Source organism: Buteo buteo, chromosome 15 (assembly GCF_964188355.1).
Source record: "Buteo buteo chromosome 15, bButBut1.hap1.1, whole genome shotgun sequence".
In the NCBI taxonomy this organism is placed as follows: domain Eukaryota; kingdom Metazoa; phylum Chordata; class Aves; order Accipitriformes; family Accipitridae; genus Buteo; species Buteo buteo.
In genome coordinates this window covers 8457468-8471739 of record NC_134185.1, presented here as the reverse complement: position 1 = coordinate 8471739, position 14272 = coordinate 8457468, and the positions used below count along the sequence as shown (strand labels likewise).

Genomic DNA, 14272 nt, shown 5'->3' with positions numbered 1-14272 from the left:
AAGAAAATACATTCCTTTTTACATTTGTGCAACCCTCTACAAAAAACACTGTGCCAACTTGTTTTACAGACAGCAACGATCTTTTACCATGCCAGATAACACCTTTCTTCAGTCACATGAAAACACTAACCACCATATTACTGTAACCATATTACAACCTTCCCACACCTAGTCCCACAGAAAGCAGGAATTGTACAATACATTTGAGGTACAAGACCTAAAAACCAGGAAATGAAAAATCAAGCCACTAGTCAGTACACACATCCTAATCCTTTCCCAACATGCACATATCTTCAAGGACAATCTATAGATTTTGCCAGCAATCTTAATTCTGTTCTCCTCAACTTCCAATTTCTAAATGGATTCTCCATCAAATTGCCTTCATTTCTCAGAACAGTAGTATAGGTTTTGTAAGAGTTTGGATGAAGAAGGACAAGAAAGGTGACTTGAATAACAAGAACGAACATTACATATCATACCATGCCAATTCAGTGCTGCCAAAGTCTTGCAGTCAAGCAGTTGCTATTTATTGGACCCAAATGTGCCAGAAATTAAGCAGAATAGCCTCTAATGTTCAAAATATGTGCACATTCTGTAATACACAGAAGCTGCATAAAACCAGCAAATAGCAATGGCAAGAACTGCATATTATATTAGTGACTATTCAGTTTTAAAAACAAAAGCTATTTGTTTCACACTTACATGAAATTTCTCTCAAAATTGTATACTTCAAAATGTTTTAAATGAAATACCAGACAGCATTCTTCAGATTGCCATGAAATTTTCAGCCATACCCAAATTTCAAAAACTCTCTTCTAATATATTACATACAAACAAAATATAAGTGTTTGAGATTTCATATCAAAAGTACACCTACTTTCAGAGGAAAGAAAAAAATTTCATTTAAGTCCTTCCTAAAACAGAATCTGAGAATCCTCTTCAAATCTGCTATGTTGCTTACACCACAATGAGATTCAGAAGACCTTCAGTGTAAGCTTAGCTTTCTAATATATTACATCCCAGAGTAACAGATAAGTAATTCTGAAATAATATGAGAAAGTGACAGTAATGACTTCTTAAAGAAAAAAGATCACCTTTGAATTAGTTCTAGGTGAGCCTTTCAATAACTACTTGTTGAAACCAAAACCTTTATTATCTACAGCAGTCTTTCAAATGATGATGGTTGGTTACTGCAGAATTACAGCTTCATGTTTGGATTCCTTACCCTCTTTACACTGCAAGCTCAATAGGAGTGCTCCATTCAGAAGGAACTCATCTTTCTACAAAGAGATCAATATAGCTATGCTCAAAACCTCATCCTAGTAAAAGCAACCTAAAATAATAAACCCTTCATTTGCAAGAAAAAAGCAACACATTGCAATTTAAACCGCAATGCTGGTGTCACAGTAGCAGCTACAAATAAAGAGATCCGATAAAAGGGTTATCAAGCATTCCAAGCTTGAAAGACTTCTGAAATCAAGGATTAGTTCTTCACACAACTGAGCTCATTTTCCCTTGTAGAACCTATTGTTTCATGTTCCCCTACTAAGTCTTGCACTTCTTTCTGAAATTGTGTCACACCATCATCTTCATTTTGTTGATACAACAAGACTGATGAGGAGGCAGTGGGGTTGCAAGCTGCTGCTCTGTAAGGTAGCTGTTTACCGCAGGGCCACCACTGAAAGACAGCCACGGATCACAGCTTCTCAAACTGTGCTCCAACCGTTCACCTTAAGAAAAAGTTTAGTGCCCTCTCTGCCGAACATGACAGTTTTGCAAGCTTTTATACAGAATATAATCAATGTAAGTGTTAACTGTACCTGTATTGAATTTATCCTATCATCTGCTGCTCGCTTCAGAATACCCACTGTGATCATACACGAAACATCAGTACGAAGGGCAGTCCCATCACGTAGAGTTTTAACGACACCACTTCATCCTGTGCTTAGTTTTATGTGTTTGAGAAAAAGTAAATGACTACTTAACGCAATAACATGCCCCTTTAAAATATTCTGTATTTGACACAGAACAAATCTTACTTAATATGCTCTCCAAACACTGCTTTTAATCTCCCATATGCAAAAAGAAACCTGTTCAATATGGTTCTGTAGTTCAGGAGTGAAAGCCATCATATGCATTCGTACTCTTCTTGAAGTGTACATCACCATGAAGTGTTTGTGACAGTTAACTTTTAAAATAACCTGTGTACTTTTATTCACCTTATTTCTACGACGAGAGACCTCACAGCAAGGATGGAATAACAATATGGAAACTAACCAACTAATCCAACTGGACACACTTTATTGAAGTCTTATTACTTCCATGTGTAAGAGGAAACTAAAGCCAACTGCAACTCCCAATTTTTGGCATTCTCAGTATGCATTTTATCCAGTAAAAGAGAATTTCACTTTTCGTTTTTATTTTTACAGCACAGTGATATTAGACACATGGACTTAACTTGATCGTTTAGAGATCAAGTGTTTTAACTGAATAAAAAAAGCAACGTCTTCATTATGCCTAAAGCAATACTGTTCTTTAAAAAGTTGTAAGGCTTTCTAAATATTATTCTAATCTCTTCTGCAGTATGAATATTCTTAAAAATAACTGGTATAAAAATTTTAGTACAGATTATAAAATATTCAAGAATAGATATAAAGAGAAATGACAATATGGTTGTAACACAGATTCAAGTCAACCAATTTATAGGAAAGAAACTTGCCACAGATAAATTAAATGCCACAGAGTTATATTCCAATTTATTCTGAGGTAGCATGTGTGATAAATTAACTAATATTTCTCAAGATACAAATCCTAGTTTCCTTAAAAATATGAATATAAAATTATGAGCTACTATCATGAAACAAATATTTGCTTTCAAAACTGACAGAAATAAATAGCACTTTACTAAAGCATTGTAAATTTTGTTTTCTAAATAAGTAATATTTGTCAAGACACATCTCTGATGTGAAAAACAACCCCAAGATAGATCAATCATCTAAGTACCCTTCTTAGTGGAGCTCTGAGGAGATTAAAAACTCATTTTGTAGTTTCAGCAATATATTGAGCACCCCATGCTCTTCCAGTAATAATTACTGATAAGTTTTTTTTCTTTTCAGCTCACTTTTTTCTCCAACACATATGCTTTCCTTTGTTATGCCAATAAATTATGAGATTGCTGCGTGGCTTAGAATAGTTTTCTCAAGTGTTAATAATAACACAAGATACTAAAAGACAGGCTCTTTTGGTTGAGCTTATTTCACATTTTTGTAAGAATTTGAGAAAAATCATCACCTTCAACACTCACAGTTGGCAGTACCTTATGACTTTACTAGACCTATTTTAATCAAAGAGGCTACCTATAAAAGAAGGGAGGTCAAATAATAATTACTTATAAGGATGATAAATATTTTGTTCTTAGAGACAAAATTTTGGTAGAAAAAAATGAATGACCTTCATTTAATTGTATTAAAAATAATACAATTACTCTTTAAAAGAAATTGTATCACAAAGATCAAGAAACATAGTTTTCCAACTCCTTATGCATATTGAATTCAAAACTACACTCCCAGAACAATTAACTCTATTCCTTCCTACAAAAAGGCTAATTCCCAAGCTTTAACTACTGCCTGTATGGCTTATATTTTGTGAATTTTAGAATGCCATTTCTCTCTAGTCCTATAATTTAACTACTCTAAGAATAGAATAATGGGAAAATAGTAATCAGACAATGATGGATGCAATTAGTTTAGATGTTCCTATAAGCCAGTATCACTGATGTGCATAGAAAAGAAATCACGTTAAGGGGAAAGTCTGTATGCAAGTACAGATATAAGACATGTCAGAAAGCTCAAAAAGACTTCCAAAAAAGTTAAAGCCTTGTGCTCCAGACAACTGATACTGATACTGATCTACTTCTCAACCTTTCAAAGCTGTTCTGTGCATACAAACTCTACACGTGTGAGCATCACCACAACTATACATAAACTACTTTCACAGACTGCTTTCCTAATGCAGTCTCTGAACGTTACATCTAGTACCACATTATACTGTATTGGACCTAGGTGCTTTTTCTGTGTCTGATTTCAACAGTCCTAGAATGTATTTTTCAGATGCTTTGGGGATACAAATATGATAAAGTTAAAAGTACATTGAAAAACAGATTATACGTAACAATTTTTCCTTTGCATCTGACAGCACATCCTCCCCACTCTTCAGCAAAAGTTAAATTTTCTAGCTTAACAGATACTACACACAGTGCCTGGTAGGTATACGGCTTCTCAGCTGCTCAGATAAAGTAACACAAGCATCCACAAAACTGAAATTTCATACAATTGTAAAAGAGAATAACTTAAAAAAAAATATATATATATATATATATATATGAAAACCTCAACTTTTAATGTAGTAATAAATATGTTTTCTACAGGTAAACATATTCTGCCGTGCAGGACACTTAAATACAAATAACCTGTGTACCTGAACTGTGGAACTGATTTCAGATGCAAAACCTCCTGTCAAGGGAGCCTCGTGGCTAATCAGCAATCGCCCAGTCTTCGCCACTGACTGAAAAGGAAAAACAGAGCCCAAAAATGAAATCACAAGAGCTGTAATTTGATTACTTACCTGTAATACTTGTGAAATATATGAAGTATGTGACATCATTAGCAATGTTAGAATATAGTTACTTTTCCCCTCTTGCGTTTTCACTGAAAGATAAATCATCCTAAAAGCCTAAACTGAGTAATTAATGGGATGGCTTTATATTTACTATAAAAGTGTTCACATCTTCCACTCCATTTTAAGCAAATATCAAGAACAAAAATTTATTCCACTGAGTATGAATTTACCCTATCAATGCAAACTGTAAGATTTCTGAAGGAGAATAAGCATTTTAACAAGTCAGTAAAAACATGGATCCTGAAAATACTAAAAGATACACATGTGAAGAAATCTTTCAGATTCCTACCTCTGCACAGCCAGATCCTACATAAAGTCACGAATCATAGCTACTCAGAAAGTAAAACTTTTAAATAAAAATTTTAGCAAGAAAACAATCATGTGGGTTAATGCTGCTTATTTAAGTTTTACACAGCAATTAGAAGGAACATTTTCTAATTTTAAGTCTTCATATGTGTGCAGTTTTTATGTGATCTACTTTATAAATAATTAGATGGCACAATATATACAGAAGGTGATCTAAGCATCTTTTAATCAAACAAAACTGGATTCATTGTGAAATATAATAATGAAAGCAAAATATTTTTAATCTGATGGGAGTATAATGCTTCACCACACCCAAATATCTCGAAGTTTATTGCAGCTAAATTGCCTAGAATCGAACAGTATCAGATACCTTTGGTCAGAAATATGGCAGCAAAGTCTCACTTTTCATAATATATATTTTATAACTTCATATGGTGCATACAAAAGTTTCATGAACTTCTAGAGACGCACATCAGGAAAAAACCAAACACAATAATGTGTATGTTAATTCAAGAACAGTTACGGTCTGATTTTTAAGATAAGTACATAGCGTACTGCTGATGTACCATTAGTCATCAAGGGGAAAGCCCAAGAAAGTGCTAGCTATCAGGTCAGGCTTCAAGGCTGGGATCTTCAATTAATGTCTACACCAGCACATTCTCCAGCTGGCCAGCTCCGTCTTGTCTACATAATAGAATACATAAAGGCAATACCTTAATTATACAGTTTTCCTTCTGATTCAAGGACTTTTCTAATTCTTTTGCTTTTCTAGCAATGACTTAATCAATGGCTCTAAGTAGCTCATGCACAGATGTACTGGCAAGTCACAGGTCTATAAACAAGATGACCTATATACTGTACTATGAAGTGGTTTGACAATGTTTAGAGCTAAACAAGACAGGAAAAGGCATTTCAACAGTTGGACAGTAATCCACAGTTACATAGACCGATTTCTTGAATTTCTTTTGCCAACACTGGAAACTCGTATCTAAAGAGCAGAGGCATTAACAGCACTACAAATCCGTCCAATACATCAAAACGACAGTTCAATGAACAAAATGTACGCTCCAGTTCTAAGTTGATATGATAAAACTGATACAATCAATTTTAAGTTGTTATGGTAAAACTGATACAATTAATCAACTTTAAAGGCTGGGGTTTTTTTCGAGAATCCTTTTAGTTTTATTTTAACAGAGATTCTTTTGCATGTATTTGTTCTGAGAGGTTCACACTTTGAAATATTACAAGCTATCATTAGTTACAGGTTTGGTTTCTCAGAATTTTACTGTATGAAACAGACACTGTTAGAACACGTATAAGAAAATCCACATGGGATCAGACCAGTAACCCAGCAGTCCAGTATCCTCTCTCCACAATGGAAATAAGTTGATGTCTAGGAAAGAGTAAGAATAGGGCCTTCAATGTGTTCCTTCACTATTTCTCAGCCTCCAACTATTTTCACATCACAGGGTTTTTGAGTCCAATATGGTTTCTTGCTTTAAGTAACTGATAACTTTTCTTGCATGAATTTATCCGTTCTCAAATTGAACTCAAGTAAACAATAAAGAAGAAAAAAAGGGGGAAAAAAAAAATCTTATTTTGGAAACCTGCTTCTCCTCTATGAGAAATCCTTATTTTTACATGTGATTCCCAAGGGCTTCAAGGAATCCTTGCCTATAAGAGCTTGTTAAGAGCAAGCAAGCAGCTGTGAACACGAAGCATTGCGTACAAGCATATCAGCCCTGCTAAAAAGCACCATATATCACTCCTGGTGGGAAACCATGCTAGCATAGCTTTGGTGCTTTTAGTATCCATCCTAGCTTGTTCAGGGCCAGCGTGGATACCCGCACCACATCGTGCAATGTAGAAATACCTTAAAAATTCTCCTAACGGTTAAACCAGAATCAAAATGAGCAGAAATTAACCACTATACTGCATTGCAAATACAGTCCTGGAGTTTAAGGAAGGATTTGTTGTGAATCTTCAGTATTACAGGCTCCCTTGCATCAATTTCTACTTCACATTAACACTTGTTCCTAAACTACAGTGAGTCTTTCAGAAAGACATGCAATCTTAATTATGGTATTTCCAGTGTTTGCAAATGCATCACAGCTATTGGTAAGTTGTTCCAGTGTTTAACTGCCTTCCCTGTTAAAATTTTGCACCTTATTTCCAAACTAATTTGGCTGACTTCAACTTCCAAGCTGTTGGTTCTTATTTTACTTCTGTTTGCTAGCTGGAAAAGCTATCTATTATCACATTTCTGCTCCCCACATGAATATGCTAATATTGTGATCAAATGATCTCTTAACCACGCTTTTGCTAAACTAAACAGACTGAGCTCCAAATCTTTCACCATACAGCACACTTCCAATTCCTTCATCATTCTTACAACCCTACCCTGAATCATCTCCAGTTTTCAATGTCCTTCCCGAAGCACACCCATCTGGAACCAGCATTCCAGCCTTTTTCAGAACAACGCCAAATACGGAGATAATATAACCTCGGTACTGCAGCTCTTGGATGTACGAGGCCTTTGGCCAAAGCACAGCAACACGAGTCCAGCTTCAACTGATGACTGCGATTCCCTGTTCTGGGGAAAGAGGGTTTTGTCCTTAAAGGATAATTGCTTCCTGGAATAAAGATGGAAATATAGTGTGCATTTATTATTTCAAGATACAAAATTATGTTTGGATATGCTGAAAAATATACTGTGTGCCTGAATCGAGCTCAGTTAATGAACCTATCTTCTCTCTACCAGTGACTGTCTATTTTATGTATTTCTCCAGCTGTTTGTTACCTGTAATTTTTTATCAGTAATGGTTTTGAATGTTTTCCATATCTTTGACAGAAATATTAAAAAACAGGTTAAAAATCCAACTCTGCAGGACCCCATGATTTCACTACTTCCATTCACTAACACTGCCCTTCTATGCCATACAGTTAAAGTCAGCGCAGTACTAATGCCTTATTTCTCAAACTATGATAATTTGTTTTGTGAGCACCTAAAGTGTTCTCAAGCAACATTGAATTGTTGATCATGTATTTCTAAGTCATTTTTGCCTAGCTGCTTTTTCCTTGTTAATTTGTTCCTTACTTTATAGGTCATTCTTCCTAATTGATTTGGTACACAGGTTTTTTGTGGAAAAACTGCTCCGTAAGGTATCAGACTAAAACTCCTGGTCGAGATATACTCTGGTTCAGCAAACATTGGGTCTCTGTATGCCCTCTTCATTTTAATTATGACATTGTTTTTATTATCTTAGAGATCACAGTACTATACAGTAATAACAGCAGCCAACAGCAACAGATGTGATTTTTTCTTACACAAAATTTTTAAATATATATTACCATGTAAAATGTTTCAGTCCATATAGCTTAGAATAAAGCTGTAGTCCATAATGAAAAAAAAAAACATTTTCCTACATTGGTAGTGTCTTAAAATGGCTAACTTATTTGATTTCTGTATCTCCATATGGAAGTTTAATCTTATTTCCTGGACGTAAAATAGTTCATCAATCGAAAGTTTCAAAAGTAACTGCTCTACAGTCTAGAGGGCACAGTGGACATTGTTAATGATTATTTGCAGATATCGATGCTCTTCTATAAAACACTAAATTCATTTTTAAAATATGTTATAAAACATTAGTCCTCGTTAAATCAAACGAAGCAAGCATTCGACTTCCAGGATAACCAAAGCCTAACACTCAGAAGAGCATTTACAGTCCAATTAAATGCAGCATGGTAACATCAGGCACTGGGGTCCTCAACCTCCAGACTTAATGGGAAATAGCACTGGCATAAAAATGGAGAAAAATGGTTAAATCAGCACAGTGTAACAAATTGGCCAGCACAGAATCCTACCATATTATCACCTTTTAAAGAGGTGGGTAGTTGGAGGGGTCTGTGTTTTTTCTCATTTGGGTTAGCTAAAGAAAAGGATGGCCTTTCAAAGAACGAAGTATTTTGTCCCCTCAAACCAGACACTTGTTGCATTGCTGTAAGGGCTTGATTCTCCTCCATTTCCCCAACATCCCCACTCCATCTTCCAAAACCCCAGTCTTCACACTTCTTACCTCAGTAAAAGATTAAAATTTTGAAACGCATACACATTCTGCAGCTCATGTAGGATACTTTTAAAAATGCATCTTCAAAAAATATGGTATGGCTTAGGAGATCGGCATTGTTCAAAATGTTCCTTCTTTACATCCACAACCAGAAGTTGTTGTTTGCTGACCTTTGAAGTGCAGAGATAATTCTGAGGGTGCTAAGAGATTCTGTAGGTATCTCCTATCTCCAGTTAAATGAAAATGGAAACTTTTTTTGCGTGTTCAGTAACAGACCACAGAGGAAAGTCAGAAGCAACATCCGGGCATTTAGAGAACATGGCTCTTCTTTGTGTTACGGTCACTCGGCACTTTCACAGCTGAGCTCAGCTGATGCAACCCTGGTTGTTCCCAAAAGGGAGAGGTCCTACCCTACCCAGAACCTCCTGTTCCCAGCCCATCCCTGGCATCTCCTCAAACACTGAAGGGGCCACAGGGTAAGCCAGCTGAAGGAGATAATCTGATTTATCCTGCAGCAGCATACAGTTAGCACAAAGCAGCAAACAGCACTCCAGAGAGATTCAGAGATCAGAGGCAGATGAGGATTTGCTCACAGAACTCTTCAGCAGTGCTCTCCCTCCCACTGGAAGGCAGCTGGGACCCAAGTCATGGCACACCACTGTCACCTGCACTATATCCAGTCATTAGAGAAAGACTCTAGGCATTTCAAGTACTAAATTAACCCTAAACCAAACCCAGAAACCAATACTGCCTATACTTTCCCACCTCAAATTTCGTTGTCAGGACTGTTTTACATCGGTGTCATCCACAAGGACGACAAATGACATTGCATCAGAGCAAAAGGCTAGCGGCATGATCGCCCTGATAATGAAATGTAAAAAAACAACCCTAATGACTTTGCAAGACTAATGCTTTCAGATTGCACTCTGAAGGTTTTCTGAACTGCAGCCCAGCATTTTTGTAGCGAAGCAGCTGAGCAAATTATTTTCAACCTCCCTGACCACACTCTTTATCCAAGAGTTTCTATAATCACTTTTCTGTTCAACTCTCAATTCGTCATGTTGGCCACTTTCTCCCCTCCTACAGGCACTGATGACAGAAGAAAACAACAAGTCTGGCACTTCCAAGCACTCTGAAATCTAAGTGCTGACACTACCAATAACATACTATGCCCTTACTTAGGAGAAAGCAGACTGAAACCAAAATGATTTTTATGGTAAACTGCATTTTACACTACTACTCTCCACACACAGCAACAGCACTACTTCCAGTGTAACCAGCTGCTTCACTAACACAGCAATTGCCCTTAAAGAAATGATCAAAGTCAGAATTTTATTACAAATGGCTGTTATTGTGTCACAATGGCAAGTTGCCTATTTTCTTTAAGAGGAAAATCTTGTGCTCAGAATAAAAAGATTTTCCATCTCTTACAGAAAAGGAATTATTCTAATGTTCACTTTCACATTTAAATTTTTGCATACTTTTGATTGTGTTCTTTAGAAGCTATAAAAATTTCCTGCAAAATTGAAAAACTAGCTTTCCAAAATAATTTTAAATAAGCTGGCAACAGTACTGAAATTGTATTTGTATTATATTCCATTTTGCACTAAGCACATATGAAACAATTATAAAATTGTATCAAAATGATTATTAATAGATATGTGCCTTCACTGAAAACCAATCAGCACATGGAAGCTTAAAAAAAAAAACAAACCTTGGTAAAGTTCCAATAAATGCCTTGAAAAACTTTTTTTCTTTTTCATTTTCATTTTCAGATCAGCTTTAATGAATTTGTACTTGGAAATTGTAAAACCTGAGGGAGGCTATGTTCCCCAATCCATTCGTTCTACTTTCCTTTTAATGTTTCATTAACAAATGAAATTGCATAGCAGCATTCTTGGTACTGAACATCATAAGCTTAGGGATAGAAGAGCCCAAATTTCTATTCAGCATTTCCCACAGAGAAATATAGAACATAACCTGCCAGATGAATCGCTGAGGATTACATTTACATAGCATGTGCAGATCCATAGGATGACACATCCCAGATAAAATGAATTATTTGTGCATGTGATATACTGACAATCCTAAAAAATGCACTTATGTCCCCAATTTCCAGACATCCCAGAGCCTTATTGTTGTGGGATCTCTGGAAAACCAAATAGATCCTCAAGCACTTTTTTTTTTTTTTTTTTTTTTTAAATGGGGGTGCCAAGACAAGAAATAGAAGGGAAGAAGAATAGGATGTGTCCTAATAGCCTGGACACAAGAAAGCCCTGTAATTTCCTAATGATCACAATCTAGTTTGCAAATTATAACTATCAGTTGCCCAGAAGAACTACCTTTCCTTAGAAGCAGTAAAAGCTAGGAATAACATGCACCCTTTAAAGCTCCAACTCGGCAGCAAAAATAATTCTTAACATTGAAGAATAAACATTAAATGATTAATCTGAATTAAAAGAAAAGGAAATAACATCATTTGGTGTGGTTTTCAACAGCACTAAATTCCCAGAGAAGGAAGATGAGAGCGAACCTTCAAATCTACTATATCATGTCTACACTACACTCCCAAAAGTTGACTGAAACTCATTTATCAGTAAAATCAAGATGCAAAGACGCACAAGTGACATGAAAAACCGTTGATTCATCACACACAGCTCAACAGCCCAAAGCATGAGTAAGATTTCTCAGCTACTGTAGTAAGACAGTCAGCCTTACACTCATTCTGTTAAGATGCATAAGGCTACTTAAGTATAACAAACATATCGCAGTACGGCAATAATATAACAGAGAATCCTAGCCGAACACTGACAGCAATGTATGTAGATCAAAGATAAAACTACTTGGAAAGGAAAACACGTCATCCTTATTCCATCACTTAGGAAAGCCATTGGAGAAAAATCTTTTAACAAAAACTTTTCAAACAATAAAATGAAAAAACCATAGGCAGTTCTGTAATAGATGAACATGCTGATTAACAGCAGGGAATGAAAAAGAAATCCAATTTCCTTTTAACTTGACACAAATAGCTAAAAAGTTGCCAATCATTTTAACTGATGCACATTAGCAGTGCACAAATCTATCTTCCTGCTAGTAACTAACCAAAACAGAGGCTTTTAATCCATTACCGTCTGCTGGTTCCGCTGATACAGCCGAGGTTTGTGCTTTGACCTACAAGCCTGGAATTCATTGATTGCAGATGGCACGGCCAAGGCTGCTGGGACAGGCCATGGCCCAGACGGAGCTCAGACCTACCGCCAGCTACGGAAGCGCAGAATGAGTTTCCCCAAAGGAAAAAGATCTGCGATAACCAATTTATATGGTAAGGACGAGCAGATCCATTAGAGCTCCCGGGCTGCAAAGAGCACAAAGATGAAGAGGCATTGATTCTGGTTTCTAACAAAGAGAAGCAAAAGGCAGTCCGTAGAAGGAGACAACGCCAGCAGGAAACAGGGACAAGGGAAAGAACGGAGAACAGCCCTCCACTGGGGTTCAACACAGCACGCGACCTTAGCGCGTCGGGGCGATCAGAGAGGCTGTCCTGCTGCACAGCCCTCCTCCGACACTGTGCCTATAGCCTCACCTGCCTTCTCTGGAGCAAAAGATGAAAACAAAAAACCCAAAACCTAAAAAACTCACAAGTTGTTAGTCTAACCTCCTTTCCAATTAATTTCATATCAAAGACCAGCTCTTAGAGAAAATAAACAAAGATCTAAAAGTATAATGCATTACAACTCCAAGTATCATAGTAATGAAGAAAAATGTAGGAAAATAAGGAGAAGCATTAGAAATTTATTTGCTGCCCAGTGAGCTGTTTACCTGAAACAAAACAATTAATGCTTCATGAAATAAATTATCAAAACACATACTAAGGTGTAGCGTTTTGTAGACAGCCAACATACTGTCCCCTGAGCTCTTTCAAAGTTATTACTGTGCATTCAAATACTGATTACTGATAAGGAGTAAAGCTCTCAGAAAAGAACTTCAGTTAATTTTTACACAGCCACATTAAATCTGTTCTCCCTAAAAGGTCCGTCTTGCTGTACTTCTACCTGGCTACTACTTTTACCAACTCCACCGTACTAGCACAACACAGCCAGCTGAAAATCCTAGTGAAATCTCAAACGAAGGGGAAGGAACAAACAATCTGGAACACAGGGAAAAGTTGGAGCACATTTTTGACAGTGGCAAAGGCAGAAGCAGGAGGGGATGCTAACAGCAGGATGGGGAAAGAAATAAAATCAAACATACTTCTATTTATAGCCAACTGTCCATCATAACTCTGACCTTTGACCCTCCTTTAACATTATGTTTATGAATAAGCTTAAAGTATCAAGAGATATTTCATATTATAAATACTGTTCTCTGTAGAAAAAACCTAGATGATACATTAAAGGCAACATTATTAGTATGTTTCTGTGGCCCAAGGAATCTGGATTTTAAAGGACTTCAAATGTAATCACATTGATATGCTAAACAAAGCAGAGATTCATAATAAATTTGTAAGGTTTACCCTTTGATATAATTCTAGATACGTACAGATAGGTGTACACAGTACATGCATGCCCATAACTCAACTGGTCCAAAGACAGTAAACACTTTTTTTCCCTTTAAGCATTCTTAAGCCCATACATGTGCATCACCTGTTGCTGGAGTTGGTGAGCCCTGTTTCTGTTCTCAGAAAGGTTATGAATAAAATCATTTCCAAGGCTTCCAGCTACATCGGAGCTGGTGGTCAAAAATAAACCTGTACATTCTGTAGAGGAATTCTATATTTCTACTAGATGAGTTGGAGTGAGGAAACAGGTTAATAGGCTTGCAATAATTCTCAAAACCTATTTTCTGACAATTCTCAAGAACTCTGACCATGCAGGAAAGAAAATTACCATAATCGGTAGAATTCTGATTATTAGGTTTTTTAATACTTTCTTTGTTACAGTGAACCATGAACAGGGAGTGTATTAAAAGTGTTCCTGTTGATAAATTGTTAAGGAGCCAACCAAGCTTTCAAAAAAGTTACTTGAAGACTTCTCTGCAGTCTGTCAGTTTTAATACGCATATCTAGCTATCTGCATGCAGATGCATATTTCTATGTAATTATTTCCGTTGTTACCAACTGAAATGCAAATATTACATTGATCTCAGAAGATCAAGACCAAAACAAATAAAAATCTCTCTGAAGACTGAAATGAATGGCTCAAATTCAGTGTGTCAAAGCAACA

General features: G+C 36.3%; 1 protein-coding gene across 2 annotated transcripts in view; it reads right to left on the bottom strand.

Moving 5' to 3' along the window:
- The window catches only part of BCKDHB (branched chain keto acid dehydrogenase E1 subunit beta), a 124596-nt gene that overhangs the window by 43952 nt on the left and 66372 nt on the right, over positions 1–14272 (bottom strand). For both annotated transcript variants that reach the window (XM_075046494.1, XM_075046493.1), the window contains exon 9: positions 4477–4563. In XM_075046494.1, the coding sequence (XP_074902595.1) occupies positions 4477–4563 (87 nt within the window). The remainder of the gene's footprint in view (positions 1–4476; positions 4564–14272) is intronic.